General features: G+C 43.1%; 2 protein-coding genes and 1 non-coding gene across 10 annotated transcripts in view; 2 read left to right on the forward strand and 1 right to left on the reverse strand.

The window, feature by feature from the left end:
* Positions 1-1,212: 1,212 nt before the first annotated feature.
* On the forward strand, positions 1,213-5,405 carry RPS3A (ribosomal protein S3A). The gene is made up of 6 exons (XM_071742919.1): positions 1,213-1,364; positions 2,174-2,277; positions 3,359-3,546; positions 3,822-4,030; positions 4,595-4,704; positions 5,246-5,405. The coding sequence occupies exons 1-6, from the start codon at positions 1,303-1,305 to the stop codon at positions 5,365-5,367; spliced, it is 795 nt and encodes a 264-aa protein (XP_071599020.1). The 5' UTR covers positions 1,213-1,302; the 3' UTR covers positions 5,368-5,405.
* LOC139796383 (small nucleolar RNA SNORD73) lies at positions 4,923-4,992 on the forward strand. The gene has a single exon (XR_011725982.1). It is a non-coding gene; the product is annotated as a small nucleolar RNA SNORD73 (small nucleolar RNA).
* A 2,571-nt stretch (positions 5,406-7,976) lies between the features above and the next one.
* SH3D19 (SH3 domain containing 19) overlaps positions 7,977-13,145 on the reverse strand; it is an 83,667-nt gene continuing 78,498 nt past the window's right edge. For all 8 annotated transcript variants that reach the window (XM_071742921.1, XM_071742920.1, XM_071742928.1 and 5 more), the window contains 2 exons: positions 12,635-12,732; positions 7,977-11,337 (listed from right to left, as the gene is read on the reverse strand). In XM_071742921.1, the coding sequence (XP_071599022.1) occupies positions 11,221-11,337; positions 12,635-12,732 (215 nt within the window). In that variant the 3' untranslated portion in view covers positions 7,977-11,220. The remainder of the gene's footprint in view (positions 11,338-12,634; positions 12,733-13,145) is intronic.

A 13,145-nucleotide genomic window follows, 5' to 3' on the forward strand; every position in this document is an offset into this window, starting at 1 on the left:
AAAGAGCCAGAAGCCAGCCTGAGACCTCCAAAAACCCACCCCTTTCTCTCATCAGAGAGGACCTGCTGGAGCCTGAGAAGAACTTGTCTCCTCCAGAAGAAGAGGCACTCAGTGCCCAGCAGAGGCTGTCACCACTGGCTGCTCTTCAAAAGCATCATAGAGGCTGATGAGAAGTGGCAAATGAAGAGGAAGAAAGTGGAGAGAAGCCCTCAGTTGCCCTTATTCTGCAACCAAGCAACCAAGTTTGATCCCACCAGTGATTCAAGGATGAGAATGACACCAGAGGCTGACACTCCACAAATGAGACTTAACACTGGAACCATGGGCTGAGAGATGCACCCTTTGAGTGTGTAACCATCAGATCCAATCTGCTTGTCCCCAAGGACATCAAAGAGATGTCCCCTGTCTGTCCCAGGACCACCATGTTCTTCAGCCTGGAGTAGGCTTGGTCCTTTCCCAAAAGAGCTGGAGTTCCATCTGGAATCCTGGAGTCAGCAGGAATGTGTCCAGGTGGGATTTGAATGTTTCCAGAGAAGAAGACTTCACACCCCACTGGGCAGCCTGTGCCAGTGCTCTGACACCCTCACAGTGAAGACTTTTTTATATGGAACCTCCTGTGCTCATTGGTCAGAAGTGAGAAGAGCCTGGCACCACCCTCCTGGCTCTCTCCCTTTACATATTTATAAACATTAATGAGCTCACCCCTCATTCTCCTCCTCTCCAAGCTGCAGAGCCCCAGCTCCCTCAGCCTTTCCTCATGAGGGAGATGTTCCACTCCCTTCATCATCTTGGAGGCTCTGCACTGGACTCTCTCAAGCAGTTCCCTGTCCTTCTGGAACTGAGGGGCCCAGAACTGGACACAATATTCCAGATGTGGCCTCACCAGGGCAGAGCAGAGGGGAAGGAGAACCTCTCTCGAGCTACCAACCACCCCCTTCTAATGCACCCCAGGTGCCATTGGCCTTCTTGGCCACAAGGACACATTGCTGGCTCATGGGCATCCTCCCATCCACCAGCACCCCACGTCCCTTTCCCCTTCCCTGCTCTCCAAGTACTCAGTCCCCAACCTCTATCAGTGGCTGGTGCTGCGTGACGGAAACACATGGCGCTGATTTTTAATGTGCTTTTATTCATTTATTTATTGGTATTTATTATTTATTATTTATTTATTTATTTATTTAGCAGACGCGGCCCCGTTCTCGCGAGAGCGCTGCCGCGGCCCTCACTTCTCGCGCGAGCCCCAGTCTCGTATAATCTCGCGCGAGCGGCAGCTTCCGTCCTTTTCGTCGGCGGGGAGGGACCATGGCGGTCGGGAAGAACAAGCGGCTCACCAAAGGCGGCAAGAAAGGCGCCAAGAAAAAAGTGTAAGGGCGGCTGGGAGAGGAGGGAACGGGACCCCGAAGCGCCGGGGGACGTGCCTCGGCGGCAGGATGCCGTGGATGCGGGGCGGATGGCGGCGGTCCGGAGCGGGCCTCTTCTGGGCGCGGGTCGGGCTGCGTGGCTGCGGGTGGGGCGGACCACGGGGAGGGCCCGGGTAAGGGTGGGGGGGCGGCGGCCGCTGCTCCCGGCATGGAGACAGCGGGTCCCGGGCGAGATGCGCTTTCCGCCTCTGCCCGCCGCTGCCGTGGTCTCGGGAAGGGGAGCGTTCGGCGGCCTGTCGGGCGGCAGTGCCGGCTCTGGGCCTGCAGGCTGGAGGAGCGGGCCTAATGGGCCTGGCCTGGTTTGCACGGCAGCGGGGCTTCCCGGGTGGTGTCCGTGCCAGCGTCATTGTGTGTGGTGCCTTTTAGCTCCTGAAGTCGTTCTGTGAAACGGGATCTTCGTGGGGATGTTAGGCACTCAGTGCACCGCTGTGAAGTGGGAGCTCCGTGGGGAAGTTACCTGCTAAGCGCGTCGCATGTATCGCTCCAGAGGGGTAGCCTGACCTGTAGTGAATTAGTTTCTTGAGAACTGTACGATGTTTCTGCAGTTGGTTGCAATTTTTTTAAGTAAATGTCAGTCTCACTGTAACGTGCACTGTTGATTGCCCGTATTCACATGCTTGACAACCTGTTAGTGCTAAATTTGATAAAATCTTGATGTTTGCATTTCCATTTATGGGGAGGAAGTTCTTACTGCAGCTCGCCTTAATCCGAGAAAATCTGTAAAAAATAATTTCTGATTTATTTAAATCAAGGGTTGATCCTTTCTCCAAGAAGGACTGGTATGATGTCAAAGCACCAGCAATGTTTAATATCCGAAACATTGGGAAGACACTTGTCACCAGGACTCAAGGAACTAGTGAGTAGTGGGGTTTTATGCAGTATTGCTGCGTAGTGGGGGGGAGATGATTTGCTCCAGGTATTAGTGCCAAAGGAGATTCCATCAAAGAACACTGATACATACTTTTTGCTTATAGTTTTACAAATCTGGAAGTTAAAAAAAGGGGACTTCTAATTTGATTGCTTGATTTGAATGAGTTTTGTCAAGTCGACAGGGTTGTTTAAGTAGAAGCTTATTTTCAGGGAAGTTAATACAGTGTGATTCTTGTTGGTTCAGGAGTACCAAACCAGGGATGTGGTAGGGAAGGGTGTGTCTGAAGTTTCTAAAGAAATGCTCTTGTGGTGGCCTGATGGATATGAGGAAAGTTAAGAATTAAACACTCATGCTGATTATCACAGGTGGAGATGTGGAGACAGTGTTATAGGACACCTTGGCATAATAGCATCATCAAGACTGTTGTGTTAGAAGGGACTGAAATTTGAAGCTTTTAGGTAAAGTGAGAATTGATGGGGGATGTAGATGCATCATGAGATATTTTATGTGACCTGGGACACCTTAGGAAAAGGAAGCCTGTCAGGAATGCTGGGTGAGCCAGATAGGTAACAGTATTTTCTGAAATAATGCATTGTACTATTCTGGTTATACTTAGTCATGAAGCTTGTTAATTTTGTCCTGTATACATGTGAAAGAAGTAAGATGAGGGGCATAAACCAAGCATGACACAGGTACTTCAGTCTTTGTTACTGCTTTATCTCTGCTGAGAAGATGCAGAGCTACTTGTTTAGCTTGTCGTGAGAGTTCATAATTTCCAAATATTTTGTAATCCTTTCTACTTTAAAAACTACTGCAGTAAACTGGCATTTGTGCTGATCATCTGATACAAAAATCTTTAAAAAAAACTCCTCACAAATTTACCAAAATACAGAATGTACTTTTATAAGCTGACTTTAATCTCGTTCAAGAAACACATAAACCTGAGAGCTCTGAAACGAGTGGCATCACCTACTATTAGGAAACATCAGATGGAAGTTCAGTCTGTGATTTGAGTAACCCTTCTGTAATGTTTATGAAAGGTGCTTTATTTTGTTCCATATCACAGAAATTGCCTCTGATGGACTGAAGGGCCGCGTGTTTGAAGTCAGCCTGGCTGACCTGCAGAACGATGAGGTGGCCTTCCGCAAATTTAAGCTGATAACTGAGGACGTCCAGGGCAAAAATTGTCTGACCAACTTCCATGGGATGGACCTCACCCGGGATAAAATGTGCTCCATGGTCAAAAAATGGCAGGTGTGTAACGAGCCAGGTCTGACTTCTTGTTGCCTCCTGTAGGAAAGGAGGGAACCGCTGCAGAGCTGTGTTTGAAGCGGGGTCAGCCACCCCTGCATCTCGGGTGGATGGCTTGGAGGAGCCATGCCTGTCACGTTGAAGACTAAAGACCATTAGCAGCCTGTCTGTCATGTTGAAGACTAAAGAGCATTAGCAGCCTGTCTGTCACGTTGAAGACTAAAGAGCATTAGCAGCCTGTCTGTCATGTAGAAGACTAAAGAGCATTTCTCTTTCAGACAATGATTGAAGCCCACGTGGATGTCAAAACCACGGACGGGTACCTCCTGCGCCTCTTCTGCGTGGGGTTCACGAAGAAGCGCAACAACCAGATCCGCAAAACTTCCTATGCCCAGCACCAGCAGGTTCGGCAGATTCGCAGGAAGATGATGGAAATCATGACCCGAGAGGTCCAGACCAACGACCTGAAAGAAGTTGTCAATAAGCTGTAAGCTTTGGCTGCGTTTTATTTTTTTTGTTCCCTGTGTGTTTGTTGGTCAGTTGTTACCAAATACTTGCAGAATGCTGGTGCTTTGCTTATGTTCTGCAGAGACCTCAGGCAAGGTCCCTCATGTAAAAGCTGATCTGCCATTTCCTATGAATTCTCTGGTGGTCTCTGCATCATACTTGACTTCCATCAGCCATCATGTTTGCATAAATGTAGAATTGGGCTCTCCAGAGAGACTGCATTCATGTTTCACAGACTAAAATTGTAATTATGATCAGCTGAGACAGAGACTGTTGCAGGATCTTCTGCTAGGATTAATTTTTCCCAAAGTGTGGTGTTTGGTTCCAAAGTCTGATTGCAGGTTTGCTCTCAAAAGGAGCAGGCTTGCATTGCAAGGAGAGTATGTCCTGTACTCACACTGTGCGTGAAGGAAATGAAGATGGCGTTGATGATAAAAACTTCTGTTTTGTGTATTCTTAAGAATTACTTCAAGCCTGTCTTGCTGATTAAGAAGCAGGGACAACTTTTAATGTTTTGGTACTGCTGTGTTCTCTGATTTCTCAGGATTCCAGACAGCATTGGCAAAGACATAGAGAAGGCATGTCAGTCCATTTACCCTCTTCATGATGTCTATGTCCGCAAGGTTAAGATGCTGAAGAAGCCCAAGTTTGAGTGTAAGTTGATTATGGCAAACTGTATGTGTTTTAAGAGGAGGATGTGGGGAAGCCATTACTTTAAAATGCATTTACTGTTAGGTAAATGTGATGAAGCTTACAGATCTGTGGTAGTTAGAAGGCTTTTTCTAGTCTGACACAGCAGTGATTGATCAGCTGGGAGTTTTTTAGATCCTTGTCTGAGACCACTGCTGTGTGTTTAAAGGCTTTGGCTTGGGAATGAATGATGACAAAATGTTTCGGTCCCAGATGACATGGAATGATTCTATTTTCCCATTTTCTGACGTTCCCATATGATGCAGTAATAGGCTCCTGACTCACCTCTAAAAAAAAAAAGTTTAGTTAGCAATGTCTTTGTGTAGCTCTTGTTTCATTGCTTGTTTTTTGTCCCTCAGTTATGCAGCAGCATCTCCTTGCATGAGTTTTCAGGAATGAACTTGGTCATACCTGCATTAAATGTTCTGGTGGTTTAATGTGTGTGTGATGACAAATTCAGAGACTTAAAGAGGTGCATCTCTCACTGCAATACTTCTTTTTTTAGTGGGCAAGCTGATGGAGCTGCATGGTGAAGGTGGTGGTGCTGGAAAACCCTCTGGGGATGAGGCAGGCACTAAAGTGGAGCGAGCTGATGGATATGAGCCACCTGTGCAGGAGTCTGTCTGAAACTAAGAATTGGTTAAAAATAAAAGGTTTAATATACAGAGCTGGTGTTTGGTTGCCTGTATTGCTGCTGGACAACATTGGTATTGGGTATGTGAATGGGGTTTAAATAAGGTTAACCTGTTGCCTTTTTTTAAAAAAAAAAGAAAAAATTACTTGTTTTGGAGGCTTTTTCATGATTGGTGTTGTGAGATGGCTGGAAGAAGGAGTGTTGTCCTTTTTGAAAAGTGTTGTTCTGAAGTGCACCACCAAGGATTCTGCATGTTGTTTTTTTCTCAGTAATTTTGGTCCTTGCAAAACTTGCAAGTTTGTGCAGAGGTTGTAGCTTCTTATTTTAGTAATGTGTGCTTCAAAGAGGAGAGCACTGTGCCAGTCAGGGAAACTTAACCATTTCAGGGTTTTCTTTTCTTATTATAAGAAAGTCTTAGGGATTTATCAGACTACTTCTTGGGATTACAAATGTGTATGCTTAATGTATGTGGTAATTTATTTGATATTCCCTCTCATGGGATAGATTTGGTCTCTTGACACTGAAAAGGTACTAAAAGCACTTTGTAATATTGATTATGGAGGCAGTGTTAGTTCCGAGCAGTGTAGAAATGCAGAACATGCTTAAGAGTGGGGTTGTAATGTAGTTTTATTAACATCTAACAGCACTGAAAAGGTAACTAATCCCAGTTGAAAAGCTGGTGGAGCTTCAGGGGGAAGAAAAATCTGTCATAAAAGGGCAGTGGTCTGTGTTCTAAAAATAAAGCACTTAGAATTACTCAGCAAGGAGCTTCAAAGCTCTTTTTTCCCATTATCTGGTAAGGTCTGATTTTTTGCTTGTATTACATCAGTGTAAGAGTTGTTTTTCTGTCTAAAAGCAAGGAGTACTTTGCAATACCAGCATGTGTTGTTTAGAGCTGGGCAACAGACCTAAACTTTGTGCTTTTAAACTGTGGGTACGTGTGTAACTGAGAACACAGTGGCACTGACCTCTTGGGGGAGGCCACTGATAGTGGTGGTGGCTCTTGCAGTCAGCTGTGAAAGAGCTTAGGACAAGAAAAGTAGGAATGCCAGGAAATGTTAGTGTTGCAACAAAGGTAGAGGGGGGAAAAAAAGCTTCTGTGAGGGCTGTGCTCTTTGTGTCAGGGATTTACACCTCCTACTTGACAATTTGTGTTTGTAGCAAGTAATATGCAAAATTAAAAGGGTGTTCCTCAGCTGTTCAATGAGAAGGCTGTAGGTGATCTGATTTCATGCTGCAATTCCAAGTTTAGTTTTAATATATGGGGGATGAAACTTGAAATAGCCCATGACTTATAGTCAGGTAACTGCATTGGATTGTAAGCACAGGCCTACCTGCTCTGCTTTCTTTGTGTAGCTGAAGGGTAAAAGTGCTCAGAATTTCCAGGATGCTGAAACAGCTGAAGGGAACAGAACTGCTTTTGATCCTTAGGCCTTGCTCTGCTGTAGTGTTGAAGCTGTGTTGTCAGTGGCCATCAGCCAAGCTCTGCAAAGCACCGTGCTTCTACTGCTCAGCAAGCAGGATTCATTCTTCTCCAAAGTCCCAGACAGACTCTTTTGAAGCCATAAATTGCAACAAAATCCCTTTGCGTCTCCAATAAAAGATACAAGCTTTTCACTCTGGTAAGAAAAATAAAACCATGGTTTAGGGCAGCTGGGGTGAGGTTGAAAATCCTTGACCCTCAGGTTCCCGTATAGGTGTGTATGTACATATTAATGTGCATATATATTCAGTGCCTGCCTGCCTTTAGAGTGGGCTCTGTCAAAGTTTTTTAGTCATGGGTGTGTGGCTGGCATTTTCTCTCCTGGGCAAGAATTCCACCAAACAACTTGTAGGCACTGCAACTCAACTGTACTCTGTAGACTTCAGAGAGTTAATACATCCTAAGGTGCCATCTCTGAAAACTTGAATGTCATTTTATCCCATTAGTTTTTCCTTCAGTTATACTCCTGAGGAATATATGTTGCAGAAGGCCAGTGCAAGAGCATTTTGGGAAAGAAGGACTTCTTTGCTTTTTTCAGTTTTGAAAAAAATTCTTTGCTTCTTTCAGTTTTGAAAAAAATTCTACTGCTTCATGCTGTTTTGGTTTGGTGTTCTGAAGAGCAGAGCACTGGCATTAGCACACAGGGGCTGTGGGTTGCTGCATGCTTCATAGAGTTACTTCCGAGGGAGGCAAGTAAGCAGGAAGGAAAATGTTGTGCATCTTCTAAATTTTGTGTACAAAAGATTAAATCAGCTGAAAAATTGTGATGTATGAATAGCAGCAATCAGCAGAGCACACTTGGTGTGTAGAATTGCTGATAAGCTCAGGCTCAGCCCACGTCTTCCTCACAAGTGATCTTGCCAGAGCACAGCCCTGTGCAGTCCCCTGCAGCCAGTGCCACCAATTCTGCAGGTGCCAGGTGTGAAAGGTACCCCAGTCAGAAGGCTTGAATGAACCATGTTAAACCCAACAGGATTCCCTTGAGGGGTTCAGACTACTTGTAAAGTTTGGGGTCTGTCTTTTGCTTTTGGGTTAAATGTGTAAGCAGAGTGAGACTTGAGTATGTGCTAAGTAGAGAGTTCAGCTCTCCACAACTCAAGACAAAAATGCAATCATGACTTAATTATAAAAATTTATTGGTTAAATACATTCTTAATTTACACAGGTACCATAACAAACTTACTGGACTTAACAAAGATTTATTTAGGACACTGTTAATTGTACACAGAACAAAGATGTCTTCCTGAAGATATTTCAAGAGGGTAGGTCAAAATGAAAGTGTTTTGATAAACAAGTCTCTTCTTATCCTACTTGTCTGGGGCTGTAGCTGAATTTCAAGGATACAGCTGCAGTTTGCTACTATACTGAAGTTTGGATTTGCACTCTACCTCATTCCTGGTTTTTGGTGCTTTTTTGTTTGGTTGGTTGGGGTTTTTTTTTTGCAAATTATGAACTGTACACCTTCAGAATTCGATGATCTGTATGCAGTTTCATGGTGATACTGGGTATCAGGACTTGAGAAGATCCCTTCCTATAAAAGCCAAGCATCTGACTTGTTTCAGTGTTGTTTTAGCTGCCTGCAATGATGCAGGAAGCCTTTAGATGGCACTCCTTGCTCTGAATATAAGGCTTTGCTGCTCTTCCTGCCCTGCATGATAGGGAGGAGATGATTAAAATAAAGCAGAGTGGTTTTACCTAACGACAGGCACTGACTTTAAACATTCAGTGGAAGTTACAAAAACAACTGGTCAATACATAGGTATAAAAAAGGGGATGAGAAAATTGAAAAAAATACAAAAATTCAGTTCTACATTCAAGATTGTATCAAAATCTTATAAAACTGCCAGACAAACAGTAAGTAAACAACATACACTTCAGATAATGGTGTGTTGTGTCTTTGGAGGACCTGTTGATGTGGTGTTTGCTTGGTTCTGCTGTTCTCACCCTGCCTTGCTCACTGGAGGTTCAGGAATTGTGTTGGCACAGGCCATGGTGGAAGAAGCCTTTAAAATAGGGTGGTTCTCTGAAATTTTAGGGTTGGAAAGTCTCGAGTGAGGTTTGCAGGAGTCAGGAAGGCTATCTGTGTATTTATTTGGGATAACCAACAAGAAGCTTTGGCCTCTCCTGGCAGGAGAGCTTGGAGTGTGGGAAGGGTTGTCCTGGAAGGTGGACTTAAGTTTGATTGGGCAGGAGCTGCGTGTTGGGGATGGTAAAACTGAATAATAGCTGCATAAATAGTTGTGTTTCCATCTTCTTAGAATAGCATACAATTTATTTTTGTTCAACCCTTTAATGAAAGTAGAAATCCAGTTCTCAGCTTATTAAAACTGTGTGATCTTCATTCCCCAGGTGCATGAATGGTATTGGCACAGTTTAAATGCACAGCACTTCATGAAGCTTCTAGTGGGGAAAAAAAAAAAAAAAGAAAAAAACCCACCAAAAACCAAGAGATGCCTGGGTCTGTACCTGTGATGACTGTGGCATAACAGTGACTGCAGAGCAAAATGGTGCCAAGGATCTCGTGTCTGTGCTGCACATTGCTGGGGCTCTCCTCAGGTGAGCTGCAGTCTGCCATAGTGTGACCCCTTCCCTGCTATGGGGGTTCAGTTTGGCTCTCAGCCTGTTTCTGCCTGCTCTGATGGTGATGAGAGTGCAGTGCATGGGAACTGGAGGGCCACTCTTGCTTAGACACCAGTTCAGACACTGCCTGGTCTTCTGTGGCAATAGTTATTTGTTGCCCCAACACCTGCACCTTCTATTGATAAGTTATAGGCAGGCAGATGACTAAGACAAAACTGTCTCAAGGTCAGTGGTGATGATTCCAGCTTCCAATCTCCATCTGCCTCTCAAACATTGGATTTTTTTTTTTTTTTTCCCCAATCTAAACTTCCAGACTCAGAAAAAGAAGTCCTGTAAGGGTATCTTCATACCTAGTGACCTGCATCTCTCTGAAGTAGACTTGTGCTAACAGCTCCCTCATTTCTTTTTCTTATTAGTACAAGAGTGACAGAATACTGTCAGCAATGAAAGAGCCAACTGCAGCAAAATTCATTCTATTCCAGTCTGATGAAGTTAGCATTTGCAATGTTAGTGCAAGGTGCATTAATTTTTTTTTTTTTGCAAGCCAAGTGTTGCAAAAAGGAACTTGCTACCAGAAATTCCTATAATTCAAAGCAACCTCGGTCATGTCTGTCTTAGTTTGTTGTTCAAGTTGCAGCTGATTTTTTTTTTTAACTAAATGCTTTTGTTAGAGCTTCTTGAAGTAACCTCTTGCTTGGTGTGTTTTTCTTTCAGCCTCAAAAGACCATTTATAATGATGCTCAGTATAGCTGGTACGTGGTAACAAACTGAAAATTAATCCTGTGTCTGCTGAAAGCTAAAACCAAGGCTGTATAATATTCTTCATGTTAAGGATAGGAATAGTGTTACTGAGGTATGTTCCAGTGCTTGAGTGACAAATGAAATGCAGACAGAGTGCAGATTGGCTTTCCACTTACATGAAGGGGGTGGAGGGGCAAATAGTTGGAATAGTGCAGCTACTGCACAGAGGAGATCAGAGAAAGCTCAGTAAATGCTGTCTGTCACAACTAACTTCAGCTGGGAAAAGAGGGGGTTTGAAGAACTGTGGGCAGCAGAAAAATCTAAACCTATATCTGGAAAACATATGGAGGGGAAGGGAGGCAGATCTAAGATGATTCTTACCAGTTGGACCATTATTTATTAAGAGGCAAAATACTACTTTTGTGTTTTTCCTGTACGAGCAGCTTGGGCTAAGAATAGAAGAATGCTACACGAGGATTGCCTTCTGAGTTTTCCCTCTTACCAGTATCAGATTTTTAAACTATGAAATATCAGTTACCTTCCTTATCCTAAAAGTCATAAAAGAAGTTGATTCTACTGCTAACGTGGAACTCAAGCAGTGATGAAACCTGAATATCAAATTTGATCTACACACTGAGTGCTGTAGTTATATCTTTAAAACACTTTTGGATTTAAAAAAGGTTTTAAAGAAGCCCATAGAAGCTTTATTTATGCAGACTTTGTGCATGATAAATGTAATACCAGATAGTAAACATACTGGAATGCTATTTAAGTTAAAATGGTGTTGCACCACAGTATTTCCTTAGTTGAAAACTGCTAAAAATCCTGCTTGTGTTTGCTCTCAGAGCATTCATGAAGCATAACTACATACACTGTCACAAAAGACTAAAATTTTCTTATTTGACCTCGAGATACTAGTATGACTGTCTAGAAAAAGTAGTGCAAAACATTGATAGTCAAAACACGTTGGATGTCTTCTCTGTGCCTTTAGGATAGAAAACATTCTCTCCCGTGTGCAGGGAGTCCAAAGAGAGGCAACACTTCATGGTGTTTTTAAAATCTGAACAAAGTTCTTAGGAAATATCCCAGACTTTCCTTGTATCTCTCCACTCATCCAGTCTTCGTCTACAGATTCCAGCTCTGTTATCACATCACCTGCCTGTAAGAGAACATCAAGCAGTACAGCTTCACATTAATGCATCCATAGCTGATGGCATTCAGAAGCAATATCAATCAAATAGGAGAGAAGTAGGATGTGGGCAGTCTCCTCTTTTGGTTACATCTCTTTCAGAGTGTTTGCCAGCACCAGCTGAAGCTTTTCTTAGGGTAAATACTTGCCTATGCTGAAACATCACCACCTTCCAGCAGGAAAAATGGCACTGCTGGATAATTTCTTGTGTTGTTTAAGCTCTCCAGGTAGGCAGAGGTGCTAGAGAGCTGGCTCACAGGCCCCCTGCCTTACTTCTTAGCTGTGTGTGAGGGGTTTCTTTAATTCAAATAATTCCAAATAATTTTTTTCTTTTCATTTTAGTCCTAATATTTTTTAGCACCTTCCTCTTTCCTTTGGAAACTTTCCTTTTCTTAAAAAGAAAACAATCAAATATGCTCCATGTGGCATTTCAGTATACTGCAGCTCCTCTGTGTGGTCTTTGTTCTTGTTTTCACCTTCCCATGTGACACCCTTCACCTCCAGTAATGTCATAGTCTTGGCCTTTCCTACAGTACCTTCATTCCCCTTTTCTGCTTTCAAGAATAATCTATCCTTTCAGCTTTGAAAGCTGCTAATGCTAAAGCTAATTACTTTGCTAGCTTTAGGAAGAAAAAAATAAGGTATTCCAGCAGATAAACACAATTTTGGGCCTACTGTGAAATCCTGTTGTTACTTGGAAATTTGCTTTTGAGGACACAGTTACCTAAATCAGGACTCTGAACCTTTTAGGGCACACTGTTTCTTGTTCATGCTTCCTAACGTTATCTGGGCATCCAGCAAGTATTTAATTTCTCCCCTTACTGCTGTGGCAACTACATATTAGACTGTAAAACTTTTACATTTTGCTGTACTACGTATCCCTTAGTGGCATCACTGCTGTAGCACTGGCACTGCTTCCACTCCTTGCTGTCCTCCAAGTTAAAAGAGAGGCTCCATTGGCTGCAGTAACTTAGCAAGAACTGAATGTACTGCAAAATGGGGTAACTGTCTTGTCATGTTTAGGAATGCAAAGGAATTTTGCAATTCTTGCCTCCTTTTCAATGAAGATTTTGCTAATATGAAAGAAGTGAGAAGGGCAAAATTTTTTTGGAGTAGCCATTTATCAAATGAATTAGAATAGGCATAGATATTATGTTCTTGGTTTTCTTTTATTCCAAGCCTATTTTCACAGTGGAGAAATCCTGGGTTTCTGCATTCTTTGGGAGCGTAAGACCTTTAGGAAAATGGGGCTGAGTTAGGTACTTACTTTGAAGGAAAGCTCATCTTCATTTTCTCCATGAAAATCATAAAGAGCTTTGGCTTTTCCTTTCTTCCCTCCTACAGACTGTGGCAGCTCTACCCTGGCTGCAGAACACAGACAAGACAAGTTATTTGGATTAAAGTGAAACAGATCTCTGGTTTTGGAGAAGCTTCCTGTCATTCTTGTTTTATCCCCATTAGTGGAGAAAAATATCCAGATGTTATTTCAATTGCTACTTAGCAAATTCACTGTCCTGCTGGAATAAATCTCTACTGACACCACTTCATTTTATACATTTTCCTGGTGCTGCTTCTAAGAGGACGAGATTTAAAGTTCACTTACTTGAACTTTCCAATGGTGATATCTAATAAAAGCTGTCTTTTCCTCTTTGTACTTGGAGATGAAGTGGCATCTGCTGTGTGTTATTTGCCAGTTAGGTGGAATTTATTTCCTGTCACCTTTCACTTGAGGTTTTACTTGCAAAAACTATGAGGAAAATTGTGATTTTCTTTGTAGT

The sequence above is a fragment of the Heliangelus exortis genome, chromosome 4 (genome assembly GCF_036169615.1).
Source record: "Heliangelus exortis chromosome 4, bHelExo1.hap1, whole genome shotgun sequence".
NCBI classification, from domain to species: domain Eukaryota; kingdom Metazoa; phylum Chordata; class Aves; order Apodiformes; family Trochilidae; genus Heliangelus; species Heliangelus exortis.